This window comes from Nerophis ophidion, linkage group LG11, assembly GCF_033978795.1.
Source record: "Nerophis ophidion isolate RoL-2023_Sa linkage group LG11, RoL_Noph_v1.0, whole genome shotgun sequence".
Lineage (NCBI taxonomy): Eukaryota > Metazoa > Chordata > Actinopteri > Syngnathiformes > Syngnathidae > Nerophis > Nerophis ophidion.
Window position 1 is genome coordinate 46,953,147 of NC_084621.1, and position 14,234 is coordinate 46,967,380.

Below are 14,234 nucleotides of genomic sequence, written 5' to 3' on the forward strand. Positions count from 1 at the left end.
GATAAGAGGAAAAGGGTTATGGTAGATGATTATAGGATAATTTATACATTTAAATCAAATCAAGATATGAATGACATTAGCTTGATGACACTGGTTAAGGGGTTAAAGAAGGACATTGGAGAAGTGGAGACAGCAAAGGTGCTCAGGGACGGACGGCTGTTGATAAAATGCAAAAATGGAAAGCAAAAGAACAAAGCAATGCGTTTGCCAAAACTGTGCAACAAAATAATAAAGGAAAAAATCGAAGTGGGAGAACGAAAGGGGGCAAGAGGAGTCGTGACAGGAATCCCAAGAGGAGAAAAATTTAGATGATTTGAAAAGAGAAATAAAAGGAGGAACTGTCACTATGATGAAAAGAATGATGGCATTTAGGAACGGTGAAAAGACAGACAGCGAATCTGTGCTAGTGCAGTTTGCAGAGGAGGTCCTCCCAGAAAAAATCATGATTGGATATATAAGCTTCTATGTTAGAGCTTACGTGCCACCCCCAGTACGTTGTTTCAAGTGCCAACGCTATGGGCACATAGCTACTGTGTGTCATGATAAGATGAGATGTAGTAGGTGTGGCGGGGAGCATGAATATGGACAATGTGGAAGTCATGAACAAGTCAAGTGTTGTAACTGTGGCGGGAATCACACAGCAGCATATGGGGGCTGCATCATAAGAAAACAGGAAACAGAAGTACAGGAAATCAGGGTTGAAAGAAATATTACATACACAGAGGCAGTTAAAGTAAGAAATCAAGAAAGTGCAGAACAGGACAGAAGTGAAAATAGTTCAAGAAATAAAAAACAAGAGGCAGCAAATACAGGAATTTCCATGGACAAACTAGTTGTATTCCTGGCTTACGTAATAAACTGTACAGAACAGGCTAGAAACAAGACTGAGAAGATCAAAATAATTGTCAAAGCAGCAGCAAAGTTTTTAAATTTAAAAGAACTATCTTGGGAACAGGTGGAAGGTAAGCTACAGAGAGTAGACGAGACAGAGTCATGTTACCACAATCCAACGCCATGTTAATTGTTCAGTGAAATGCCAAAAGTTTGATAGAAAACGGACAGGAATTAAAGGGATATATATATAATATGAAAAATAAACCACATATAATATGTATTCAAGAAACATGCCAAAATTGAACTTTATAATAAAAGGATATATAACGATACGTAAAAATAGGAATGATGGGCATGGAGGAGGATGTGCCATATTTATTAAGAAAGACATGCATTATTCAATAATAAAAGTAAAACAAGAACTAGAGATAGTAGGAGTAGAAGTATGGAATAATAAAGAAAGATACAAAGTACTAAACTTCTATTATCCATGCAAGAAATTAGAAATTCATCAACTAGAAACAATAATCAAGCACTGGAGGTGCAGTATTATTTGGTGTGGTGACTTTAATGCACATAGCACAATGTGGGGTGAAAGGGATGACTGGACTGGGGAAACACTGGAAGCATTTTTGGAGGAAAAAGAACTGGTGTGTGTGAATGATGGGTCGGGAACAAGGTTAGATGTCGTCATGGGTAAAGAAACAGCAATAGATTTAACACTAGTGTCACAAGGGTTAGCTGGAAAGTTGGAGTGGGAAGTAAATAAATACAGCACTATGGGACGTGATCACTACCCAATCTTCATTCACATAAACATAAATCAAAGGACAGAAAGCGCTGGGATAGAAGGAAGATGGAAGTATAGTCATGGTAACTGGGGAAAATTTAGGGAAATTACTGACATAACATTAAAGAAAGTAGATACAAATACATATATCACAAAGTGCATAATGGAAGCAGTCGAACAGAGCATACCAAGGAGTAGTATAGGGAGAAGAAGGAAGATAGTGCCGTGGTGGACACAAGAGTGCACAGATGCAATACAGGAACGGAATAGAGCATTTAGAATATTGAGAAGAACACATAATTTCCAAGATATGATCCAATATAAAAGGCAACAGGCTAGAGTAAGGTATGTTATTAAAAAAACAAGAAAACACCATTGGAGAACTTTTTGTGAAACACTAAATAGAACTACTCCTTTAGGCCAAGTGTGGGGAATGATCAAGAGAATGTCAGGGGTCAGAAAAAACATAGAAATCATGTGATGAAAGATGGAACACAGTGTGTGGTAAAAAATAAAGAAAAAGCAGAACTTTTAGCGAAAACCTTTGTTAAAGTGCACAGTAATGATAATTTGAGAAATGTAGAAAAACAAAAGAGAGAAGAAACAGTTAGTTTAAACATTGGGGAAATGAAGGAAGACAACGATAATAGCTTAGAGCAGTATAATTTCGTAACTTTAGATGTTGCGAAAACATCTGCTAGTGTTAGCTGTAGCGAGTTAACTAGCCCAGTTTGTAGCAGCCCTAAGCGGCCTACAAGCTACGGTGTACCGGTTGAGACGCATAACAGATTTAACTCTTTAGCTAGTCCTACACCCCAGTCTACCGGGCACCACACTTTAGTCATAGGGGACTCCACCACCCAAAACATAAAGCTTAGCAAACCAGCCACAATTTAGTGTATTCCCGGGGCCAGAGCACCTGACATTGAAGCTAATCTTAGGGAGCTAACTCGCAACAGGCCTAGTTAACACGTACGACAGGCTAACCGCACCACTAGTTATGCGAACATAGTTATACACGTTGGCTCCAGTGACGTTAGGATGAGACAACAGAGATTACAAAGAGAAACATAGCCAGGATTTCTGATATCGCTAGAAAGATGTCCAGGCATCGAGTAATTGTCTCTGGCCCCTTGCCTGGGAGAGGCAATGATGAGAGATATAGCAGATTAGTCTCGCTTAACAAGTGGCTGGCTAGCTTCTGTAGACAACAGGGACTAACGTTTATTGATAATTGGCCCTCTTTCTGGGGCAAACCTGGCTTGCTGATGAGAGACGGCCTTCACCCGAACCGGGAAGGCGCTATCATCTTGTCTCGGAACATAGATTTCTCGTTGAGCCACAATTGACTAACTGCACTAGAGCAAGCCCGGTCACAGGCAATTACAGAGCCTGCTAGTCTGGGTGAGGAGTCAGTTAAGTTAGAACTAGCCAGCGCCAGGCTGGATAATCCCCGCACACATAGCAATTTTTTTAGAATAATACACAACTCACATAATGTTTTTTCTGCTATGACTATGTCAGAGTTGGACATGCGTTCTACTGAAGTGGCAAATTATGATGCGTTCAGTTTATCGCAGCACCAAGTAGAGAATCAGAAAATTCCCGTCATATCAATTCCTAGATATGGTCGTAATTATTTTAAGTGCACTGCGCATAATAAACGCAACATTATTAATATTGCTACTACATATAATTTTATCAAAAACTCCTTAAAACAGCCCACTACCTATAATATGGGCTTTCTAAACATAAAATCATTGTCTCCCAAAATGTTATTAGTTAATGAGGTCATTAGAGACAACAATCTTAACGTCATCGGTCTCAGCGAAACCAGGCTTAAACCAGACGACTTTTTTGCGCTAAATGAGGCATCTCCTCCTAACTATACGAATGCGCATATTGCCCGTCCCCTTAAAAGTTTTAATATACAACTAAAACTTTAACCTTAGTCCTAACTTAAATAATAAATATAAATCGTTTGAGGTGCTTTCTATGAGGTCTGTCACACCGCTGCGTCTATGCCTGGGTGTTATCTACCGACCCCCAGGGCCCTATTCGGACCTTATTAGTGAATTCTCAGAGTTTGTTGCTGATCTAGTGACCCATGCCGACAATATAATTATAATGAGGGACTTTAATATCCATATGAATACCCCATCGGACCCACCGTGCGTGGCGCTCCAGACTATAATTGATAGCTGTGGCCTTATAAAAATCATAAATGAACCGACGCATCGCAGCGGTAATACGATAGACCTAGTGCTTGTCAGAGGTATCACTGTTTCCAAAGTTATGATACTCCCGTATACTAAAGTAATGTCCGATCATTACCTTACAAAAATTCGAAGTTCAGACTCATGTTAATAATAATAATAACTGCTAGAGCAGCCGCAACATTAATGCTGTCACAACAACGACTCTTGCTGGCCTACTGCTCTCGGTAATGGCACCATTCCCAACGTATATGGGCTCTATTGATAACGTCACTAACAACTTTAACGATGCCCAGCGCAAACCATTGATAGTATAGCACCACTGAAGTTAAAAAAGACTACAAAAAGGCGTACGCCATGGTTTACAGTAGAAACTAGAGCTCGAAAATTATTATGTAGAAAGCTGGAACGCAAATGGCACACGACTAAACTTGAGGTGCACCATCAAGCATGGAGTGATATTTTAATAACTTATAAATGCATGCTTACCTTAGCTAAAGCTAAATATTACCCACATCTCATCCGTCTTAATAAAATCGATCCAAAATTTTTGTTTAGTACGGTAGCATCGCTAACCCAACAAGGGACTCCTTCCAGTAGCTCCACCCACTCGGCAGCTGACTTTATGAATTTCTTTAATAAGAAAATTGAACTTATTAGAAGGGAGATTAAAGACAATGCGTCCCAGCTACAACTGGGTTATATTAACACGGATACAACTGTATATACGGCGGATACTGCAAATATCCAAAATAGTTTATCTCGTTTTGATGAAATAACATTAGAAGAATTGTTACAACGTGTAAATGGAATAAAACAAACAACATGTTTACTTGACCCACTTCCTGGGAAACTTATCAAAGAGCTCTTTGTATTAATAGGTCCATCAGTGCTAAATATTATAAACTTATCACTTTCCTCAGGCACTGATCCCCTAGCATTCAAAAAAGCGGTTCTTCATCCTCTCCTTAAAAGACCTAACCTCGATCCTGACCTCATGGTAAACTACCACCTTCCCTTTATTTCGAAAATCCTGGAAAAAATTGTTGCAGAGCAGCTAAATGAACACTTAGCATCTAACAATCTATGTAAAACCTTTCAATCCGGCTTCAGGGCAAATCACTCTACGGAGACGGCCCTCGCAAAAATGACTAATGATCTATTGCTAACGATGGATTCGGATGCATCATCTATATTGCTGCTCCTCGATCTTAGCGCTGCTTTCAATACCGTCGATCATAATATTTTATTAGAGTGTATCAAAATATGAATTAGTATGTCAGACTTAGCCCTGTCTTGGTTTAACTCTTATCTTTCTGACAGGGTGCAGTGCGTCTCCCATAACAGTGTGACCTCAGACTATGTTAAGGTAACGTGTGGAGTTCCCCAGGGTTCGGTCCTTGGCCCTGCACTCTTCAACATGTAGATGCTGCCGCTAGGTGACATCATACGCAAATACGGTGTTAGCTTTCACTGTAATGCTGATGACACCCAACTCTACATGCCCCTAAAGCAGACCAACACGCCGGATTGTCGTCAGCTGGAGGCGTGTCTTAATGAAATTAAACAATGGATGTCCGCTAACTTTTTGCAACTCAACGCCAAAAAAACGGAAATGCTGATAATCGGTCCTGCTAGACACCGACCTCTATTTAATAATACAACTTTAACATTTGACAACCAAACAATTAAACAAGGCGACTCGGTAAAGAATCTGGGTATTATCTTCGACCCAACTCTCTCCGTTGAGCCACACAATAAAAGCGTTACTAAAACGGCCTTCTTTCATCTCCGTAATATCGCTAAAAATCGCTCCATTTTGTCCACTAAAGACGCTGAGATCATTATCCATGCGTTCGTTACGTCTCGTCTCCTGTAACGTATTATTTTCGGGTCTCCCCATGTCTAGCATTAAACGATTACATCCATCCATCCATTTTATACCGCTTATTCCCTTTTGGGGTCGCGGGGGGTGCTGCCGCCTATCTCAGCTACAATCGGGCGGAAGGCGGGGTACACCCTGGACAAGTCGCCACCTCATCGCAGGGCCAACACAGATAGACAGACAACATTCACACTCACACTAGGGCCAATTTAGTGTTGCAAATCAACCTATCCCCAGGTGCATGTCTTTGGAGGTGGGAGGAAGCCGGAGTACCCGGAGGGAACCCACGCATTCATGGGGAGAACATGTAAACTCCACACAGGAAGATCCCGAGCCTGGATTTGAACCCAGGACTGCAGGAACTTTGTATTGTGAGGCAGACGCGCTAACCCCTCTTCCACCGTGAAACGATTACAGTTGGTGTAAAATGCGGCTGCTAGTATTTAAATATTTAGGAATTTGGTTTGATAAAAATATTAACTGGTCAACCCACATCAGCAAAATAGTGGAGAAAAGTAAAAAGGTGTTAAATATAATGAGGGCTTTGAGGGGTAAAGATTGGGGGGCTGATAGGTTGACATTGAAAACAATATATATCACTTTAATACGAACTGTTATTGATTACGGATGCATTATTTATCAATCTGCTTCAAAAACACTACTTGGGAAAATAGACCGGATCCAGTCGCAAGCTTTAAAATATGTTGTTGAGCTACTAAATCAACTCCAGTTGTAGCAACACAAATAGAAATGAACAAAAAACCTTTGGACATGAGGAGAGATCAACTCTCAGTAGTTTATTGGGCAAACTTAAAAGGATCCAAGCAAGGACATCCAACCTGTCAAGTGCCACTAAACAGCCAAGAAAAAGAGATGAATAAAATGAATAGTTTTGGGTGGATAATAGGAGACATAGGTAACAAAGCTCAAAATGACAATATTAAAGTTAGCCCTACAGTACGAATTCCTTCAATACCACCGTGGCTGTATGACAACCGCAAGGTAAACATGCATTAACTAAATAGTTACCAGATAGAACAATGGATTGAGGAAATGTTTTTTGACAACATCATGATATATACAGATGCATAGAAAACTATAAATAGTAAAGTAGGAGCTGCTGCAGTTATCCCACAAGGAAACATAGTGTTAAATACAAGAATAAGTGACAAACTATCTGTTTTTACGGGGGAATTGGTAGCAATTTATAAGGAAGTTAACTGGATAGAGGAAAACAAAGCAAGGAAAGCGGTCGTCTGCTCGGACTCCAGCAAGATATAGTTTATGACATACTTCAGGCAATCTACAGGATAAATGAAGTGGCAGGTGTGGTAACATTTCTCTGGGTTCTTGCTCATGTAGGAGTTGTGGGGAATGAATTAACTGATAGATACGCAAATCAAGCAACCACTAAAACAGAAGTAAACATGGAGATTAAGCACAGTAAAGAAGAAGTGAAGAGCATAATTAAGATAGAACACAATAAAAAGTGGCAGGATAATTAGAATAAAGAAACAAAAGGTAGAGAGTTTTACAAAGTCCAGAGGAGAGTAGGTGTAATAAGAGGAGGGGGTAGAAATAGGAAGGAAGAAGACATTATTACTAGAATGAGATTAGGACATACATATCTAAATAGTTCACTAAAACTGATAGGGAAACATACTACAGGGCTGTGTGATTTAATGCCATCAGATAGAAAATGTTGACCATGTTTTAATACAATGTAGGAAATACAATAGAGAAAGAGAAATACTGGAAAGTAAGTTAGCAAAAAAAAACATTAGGTTAACAGTGGGAGATATATTAGGATTGCATTCAGAAAACATAGGGTATAAAGCAATACACATATATTTAAAAAACACTGGGTTAATTGAAAGAATATAAAGTAGGGATCCACCTCGGTCCACACACCATTTCAGTAGGTGACGGTAATGCACACCAGAAGAATGCTTGCCAACCGCCATAAAAATAAAAGAAGAAGAAGATGTCATAGTTTGTCCCTCTTCGCGCACCGTACGTCACGATCTAAAAGTATGGCGGACAGAACCTTCTGATACGTTTGTTTTGGTCCTTCACATGCTTATTTGTCTTGTCTCTGACCCTTTCAGGAGTCCGACTTCGTCTTGAAGTAAACAAATAACAAACACTGCAACTGAGGTAAGGTCACATTTTGTGCGTATTGCTTGTCGAGCTTCACCAAGTGCATGTCACGTGGGGACTTGCAACAAACCTTGTTTAGCTAACAGCTAGCTAGCAAGGCCTAACATCAAATATTCTACTATATTACTGTAAAGTATTCCTCTATATATGTTGTACTATATTACTGTAGCTCAGGGGTCACCAACGCGGTGCCCGCGGGCACCAGATAGCCCGTAAGGACCAGATAAGTAGCCCGCTGGCCTGTTCTAAAAATAGTTCAAATAGCAGCACTTACCAGTGAGCTGCCTCTATTTTTTTAAATTGTATTTATTTACTAGCAAGCTGGTCTCACTTTGCTCGACATTTCTAATTCTAAGAGAGACAAAACTAAAATAGAATTTTAAAATCCAAGAAAATATTTTAAAGACTTAGTCTTCACTTGTTTAAATAAATTCATTAATTTTTTTTACTTTGCTTCTTGTAACTTTCAGAAAGACCATTTTAGAGAAAAAATACAACCTTAAAAATTATTTTAGGATTTTCTAACACATATACCTTTTTACCTTTTAAATTTCTTCCTCTTCTTTTCTGACAATTTAAATCAATGTTCAAGTAATTTTATTTTTTATTGTAAATAATAATAAATACATTTTAATTTAATTCTTCATTTTAGTTTCTGTTTTTTCGACAAAGAATATTTGTGAACTATTTCTTCAAACTTATTATGATTAAAATAAAATAAAAATATTCTAGCAAATCTAGAATCAAATTTAAATCTTATTTCAAAGTCTTTTGAATTTGTCTTTGTTAGAAATATAGCTTGGTCCAATTTGTTATATATTCTAACAAAGTGCAGATTGGATTTTAACCTATTTAAAACATGTCATCAAAATTCTAAAATTAATCTTAATCAGGAAAAATTACTAATGATGTTCCATATATTCTTTTTAATTTTTTTTCCAGAATATTCAAATTAGCTACTTTTTCTCTTCTTTTTTTTCGGTTGAATTTTGAATATTAAAGAGTCGAAATTGAAGATAAACTATGTTTAAAAATTCAATTATTGTTTTTTTTCCTGTTTTCTCCTCTTTTAAACCGTTCTTTGTTGTTTTTTTCACCATTTATTCTGTACAAAAAACCTTCCGTAAAAGGAAAAAAATGTACGACTGAATGACCGAAAGGAATACCCATTTTTTGATATATATAGATTTATTTATTAAAGGTAAATTGAGCAAATTAGTTATTTCTAGCAACTTATTTAACTGTGTATCAAATTGGTAGCCCTTTGCATTAATCAGTACCCAAGAAATAGCTCTTGGTTTCAAAAAGGCTGGTGACCCCTGCTGTAAAGTATTCCTCTATATATGTTGTACTATATTACTGTAAAGTATTCCTCTATATATGTTGTACTATATTACTGTAAAGTATTCCTCTATATACGTGCATTGATCAGTGGGAGTGACCAATATTGCATCTTACGTCGCACGGTATGCAACCAAAGTTGTAAACAAGCTTAAAATATTCAATAGGCAACACTCGAGAGGCGAATGCAATTCAATAGTTTTGTTAACAATGTTGTTACTTCATTTGAGCGATTCAAATGCGAACGAACAAATATAGATATCGTACATTTTAATCAATTTCCAATTGCGGCAAAATGAATGTTCTTTACGCAAACGTGTACAGAGTGGAACTACTTTGCAGTTGTGGCCTGTATGTATCTCTGCCAGTGGTAGGGCTGGGCGATATGGCCTTTTTTTACATCTCGATATGTTTAGGCCATATCGCGATACACGAGATATATCTCGATATTTTGCCTTGGTCTTGAAAGAACACTTGATCCATATAATCACAGCAGTATGACGATTCTGTGTCAACATTAAAACATTTTTGTTCATACTGCATGAGTATATGCTAATTTTAAACTTTCATGCAGAGAAGAAAATCACAACTAAGTCAATTGACCAAAACTGTATTTATTAAACATTTATTAAGCAGTGGCACAAACATTCATGTCATTTCAAAATAAAAAGTGCAAGATTGTCAGAGACATTTTAAAACAAGCTATTAGTACACTTTTGTGCATGATGTCGCTAAGATGACATATCAAAACAACACTTCATTAAAGTGCACTTTTTGTACAGAACGCCACTACAATAGTTTAAAACAAATAAAGTGCACTTTTGTGCATGATGTCACACAAGATATTTCAAAAAGTGTCACATAAAAATGAGCTGCATATCAAATAGTATATGTCCTACGGTGTTGATGTGGAAATAGTTGCTTCGGCATTTTGTGGGTATGGCACCGAACGGCGATGTTGATAAGCAGTTTCAAGCACTCTTCATTCTCTAGCGGGTAACTTTTCAAATGATGCTACAAATTAGCAGTGCTGCTGCTTTTTGTAGCAACGCTTCTGCCGTATAAATGTTCAACATGGTCACGCTTCAAGCCAAACCACCGCCAGACGATCGACCCCCTTTGTTACCATTTATCACCAGATTCGCACTTTCTCTCTCTCGTATTACCACTCGCAACACACCGTTAGCATCACAGCTAATGTTACCATGTGGCTACCTCTCTGCTCGGGGAGGGTGTGTGACGTTGCACGCGTGACGTATATAAGAAGGTGGGCTTGTTTTTAAGTCTCTGTGAGAAGGAGAGACAAGAAAGAGGGAGAAACGCATGCAGTTTAATGCCCGCAGCTAAAAGCAACTTCATGAGAAGGTATACTCAAATATCACAATATAGTCATTTTCTATATCGCACAGAGTCAAAACCGCGATTTATCGAGTATATCGATATGTCGCCCAGCCCTAGCCAGTGGTTCTTAACCTTGTTGGTGGTATCGAACCCCACCAGTTTCATATGTGCATTCACCGAACCCGTCTTTAGTGAAAAATAAAATGTTTATTTTTTTTCAAATTCAAGGCAGAGTTAAATGTTTTTTATTGGTGCACAGAATGAACCGTGCATCAATATCACCTTGTTCAAAGAACAAAACAAACACAGTGCGTTACTCACAACAAATTACAAACCTGCAAATCAGTGTGACTTCTGCTGTTGCCTTTCAGAGACCAGTTCAGATGTGCATGGCTTCACCTTGGCAAGAGACACTCAAGTCATTTTCACAGCAAAGTCTGTTCCTTTTCTTTGTTTTTATGTCCAGCATCCTCAAAGGATTGCTCGCAAAGATATGTCGTTACAAATGGTTATGCAAAATTCCAGGGATGTCTTAGAAAAACTGGATACTTTTCAATTTGTCGACACCAAAGCGTTCTTGTTCTGAAGAGTTGCTGTTGAACCTGGCTCTGCTGAATTTCAATGATTTCGTTGAGATATTCATCATTGACATTTGCTGTCTCAACAGCAAACGTAAACGGCTGTCTCAACCATGCTGGATATGACTCTCTTGTAGGGAAAGATCCATCAAGAGACTTTGCAAGCTCATCTAAGTGCGTGGCAATTGTTTGCTTCAGTTAGATGGGTACAGAAATGTCTCAGATTGTACTTACACACATAATAAAACATTTAACTTGTTATTTAGTCATGTTTGGGACAGGTGTGCTGCTGGTGTGGCCACAGTGCATGTGCACGTCTGACGTCGCTCACTTGTGCTCCACTGAATGCTCAGGGAGTTTTTGCGTTTGCTCATGCAAATGGAAAATTGGAGGGAACTTTGGGGGTATCCATAATACGCCGATAGGGAGAAGTTTTTATTTACACGATGAGTCAGGTGTGTCTTGACCTCCACGGCAGCTAATTTACCGAACCCCTAGGGTTCGATCAAACCCAGATTAATAACCACTGATTTTATGCTAATGCACAGTATATGGTGTGATATGATGTTACTGTATGGAACTGATCTTTGAATAAATCTTTAAGACTGAAAAGTGTGCATATCAGACTTCCTTGTGTGTTATACCTGTACATACTTGGCCAATAAAGCTGATTTTGATTACAGTTTACTGAGGCAAAGATAGGTATTAAACGAAGTGAATTATCTTACATTATGGATGTCTGTGTTTTCAGATCATGCCTTCAGCCTGTGACTCCCTGATTGATGACATCGAGGACATGGTGTCTGCTAGTGACCCCACTCCTTATGAGAGACAGTCTGCCAAAAGGAATGTCATACCCAGGTCAAGGAAGAAAACGGACATTTTCAACATTGAGGAACTACAAGCAGACAGGTATGTTAAAGTGGCTCTCTTATGCAAAACCAACTTTCCTTGCCTATTGGTATCTGTGTTTATGTATGTGGATCTGCATAATTCCTGAAAATTTTACTCAAACCAACAAAGATATTTATTGACCAAACAAGCCATTTAGAATTTGCCCAAAGTGTCGTTCCAAGGTGAGACGTCATTGAATGATCCATTTATGGTATTTACCCCAAGTGCTTTGCGCCAGTCCGCCATTGTAGTCAATAAGATCCTTCTTTTTTGCTATCCTCTTGCTGTGGGCTAGACTGGCTCATATATGCGTATGCATCCTCTACAGTTGCCATTTCTAATACAAAGTAGCGCATAGTTCCAAGTAGGGCTGGCTGATATGGCCTTTTTTTAATATCTCGATATTTTAGGCCATATCGCGATACAATATATATATCTCGATATTTTGCCTTGGTCTTGAAAGAACACTTGAAACATATAATCACAGCAGTATGATGATTCTATGTGTCTACATTAAAACATTCTTCTTCATACTGCATTAATATATGCTCATTTTAAACTTTCATGCAGAGAAGGAAATCACAACTAAGTCAATTGACCCAAACTGTATTTATTAAACAGTTATTAGCAGGTGACTTTTCAAATGATGCTACATATTAGCTGTAATGTTACTTTTGGTAGCAACGCTTGTGCCCCACACTTGACAAAATAATGTTGTCTATTCGACATTTTCCCGCTTAAAGCCGAACCACCGCCAGATGATGGACCCCGTGCTGTTTTTGTTGGGAATTAATTCTTCCCTCATTTGTTACCAGATTGGCACCTTCTTTCTCTCGTATTACCATTCGCACGGCTTCGCTAGCATTACAGCTAATATTACCCATGCTGCTACCTCTCTGCTCCGCGAAAGCGTATACGTATGTGACGTTTGATGTGACTTATGTAAGAAGGTGCGCTTACACTCTGTGAGAAGGAGACACAAGAAGGAGTGGGAAGAGCCTGTAGTGTAATGCACGCAGCTAAAAGCAACTGTGAGAACGTATACTCTAATATCACGATATAGTCGTTTTCTATATTGCACTGAGACGAACCCGCGATATATCGCTATATCGCCCAGCTCTAGTTCCAATTTATGTCTGTCAATGGACTCTATTGAAGAGCTAAAAACTACAACGTGGATGACTGGGAGAGGACGCTGTCGAAGTAGAAGCACGTAATCAAGACAGCTCACAAAAACGGACCATCCTGAAGAGGCGGTCAGAAAGCGTCTTAAAGATGGTCTGTAAAACATTTTGACCAAAGAACCATCAAGAAGCTGTTTTAAATGTAGAAAGTAAATTACAATAAGACTGAGGCGGTATAGCTCTGTTGGTAGAGCGGTCGTGTCAGCAACTTGAGAGTTGCAGGTTCGATCCCCGCTTCTGCCATCCTAGTCACTGCCGTTGTGTCCTTGGGCAAGACACTTTACCCACCTGCTCCCAGTGCCAACCACACTGGTTTAAATGTAACTTAGATATTTGGTTTCACTATGTAAAGCGCTTTGAGTCACTAGAGAAAAAGCGCTATATAAATATAATTCACTTCACTTTGTAAGGATATTTTTGGTGTTATTGAGAATTTTATGTTGCACCTTTCCAGTTATAAATTATTGGTCAACAAAAATGATTCTTAAGTGCACAGATATTTTCTCGGTTACTTGCATGTTAATGAACTGAACCCAATACAGTGGAACCTCACCATTTCTGTACAATAGGACAGATGAATGATACATTTTGTATACAGGAGTATTTTATTCCATTAGAAATATTGCCTCCGAGAGGAAGCTTTTAATATAGTTCTTTGAAAATGATTGCATAAAAAGTAAAATGTATATCTGGTTTAACAATATCATTATACAAATATGAATTTTGCCAAGAGTATGATCTCCGATTTTTCACAAAAAATCTGAGATTTAATTTTTAGTAATGTTTTTAGTAGTATGGGTTTTTTTGGTAGATTTTCATCTCACATCACAATATTTTAGTGCAGAATTTTAAGGTATAATCAAATTTGCTGCCAAATGCTTTGTTGCAGGTTGTAGTAATACAATTAAAGCAGAAAAAAAAATTGGGAAGTAGATCGTAATAATCTCTTCTCAAAAGCACCAAACCCTTCTGCCCTGCATGAGAAATATACACTTTTTTCAAGAGGCTTAA

The 14,234-nt window shown here is 38.4% G+C and overlaps 1 protein-coding gene across 2 annotated transcripts in view; it reads left to right on the forward strand.

The window, feature by feature from the left end:
* The first annotated feature begins 7,646 nt into the window (after window positions 1-7,646).
* Window positions 7,647-14,234, forward strand: part of cdkal1 (CDK5 regulatory subunit associated protein 1-like 1) — a 611,713-nt gene continuing 605,125 nt past the window's right edge. The window contains exons 1-3 of one of the 2 annotated variants that reach the window (XM_061916180.1): window positions 7,647-7,756; window positions 7,834-7,882; window positions 11,897-12,057. In XM_061916180.1, coding sequence (XP_061772164.1) covers window positions 11,900-12,057 — 158 coding nt within the window. In that variant the 5' untranslated portion in view covers window positions 7,647-7,756; window positions 7,834-7,882; window positions 11,897-11,899. Of the gene's footprint in view, window positions 7,883-11,896; window positions 12,058-14,234 lie in introns of both variants that reach the window. The other variant, XM_061916181.1, reaches the window with a different exon arrangement.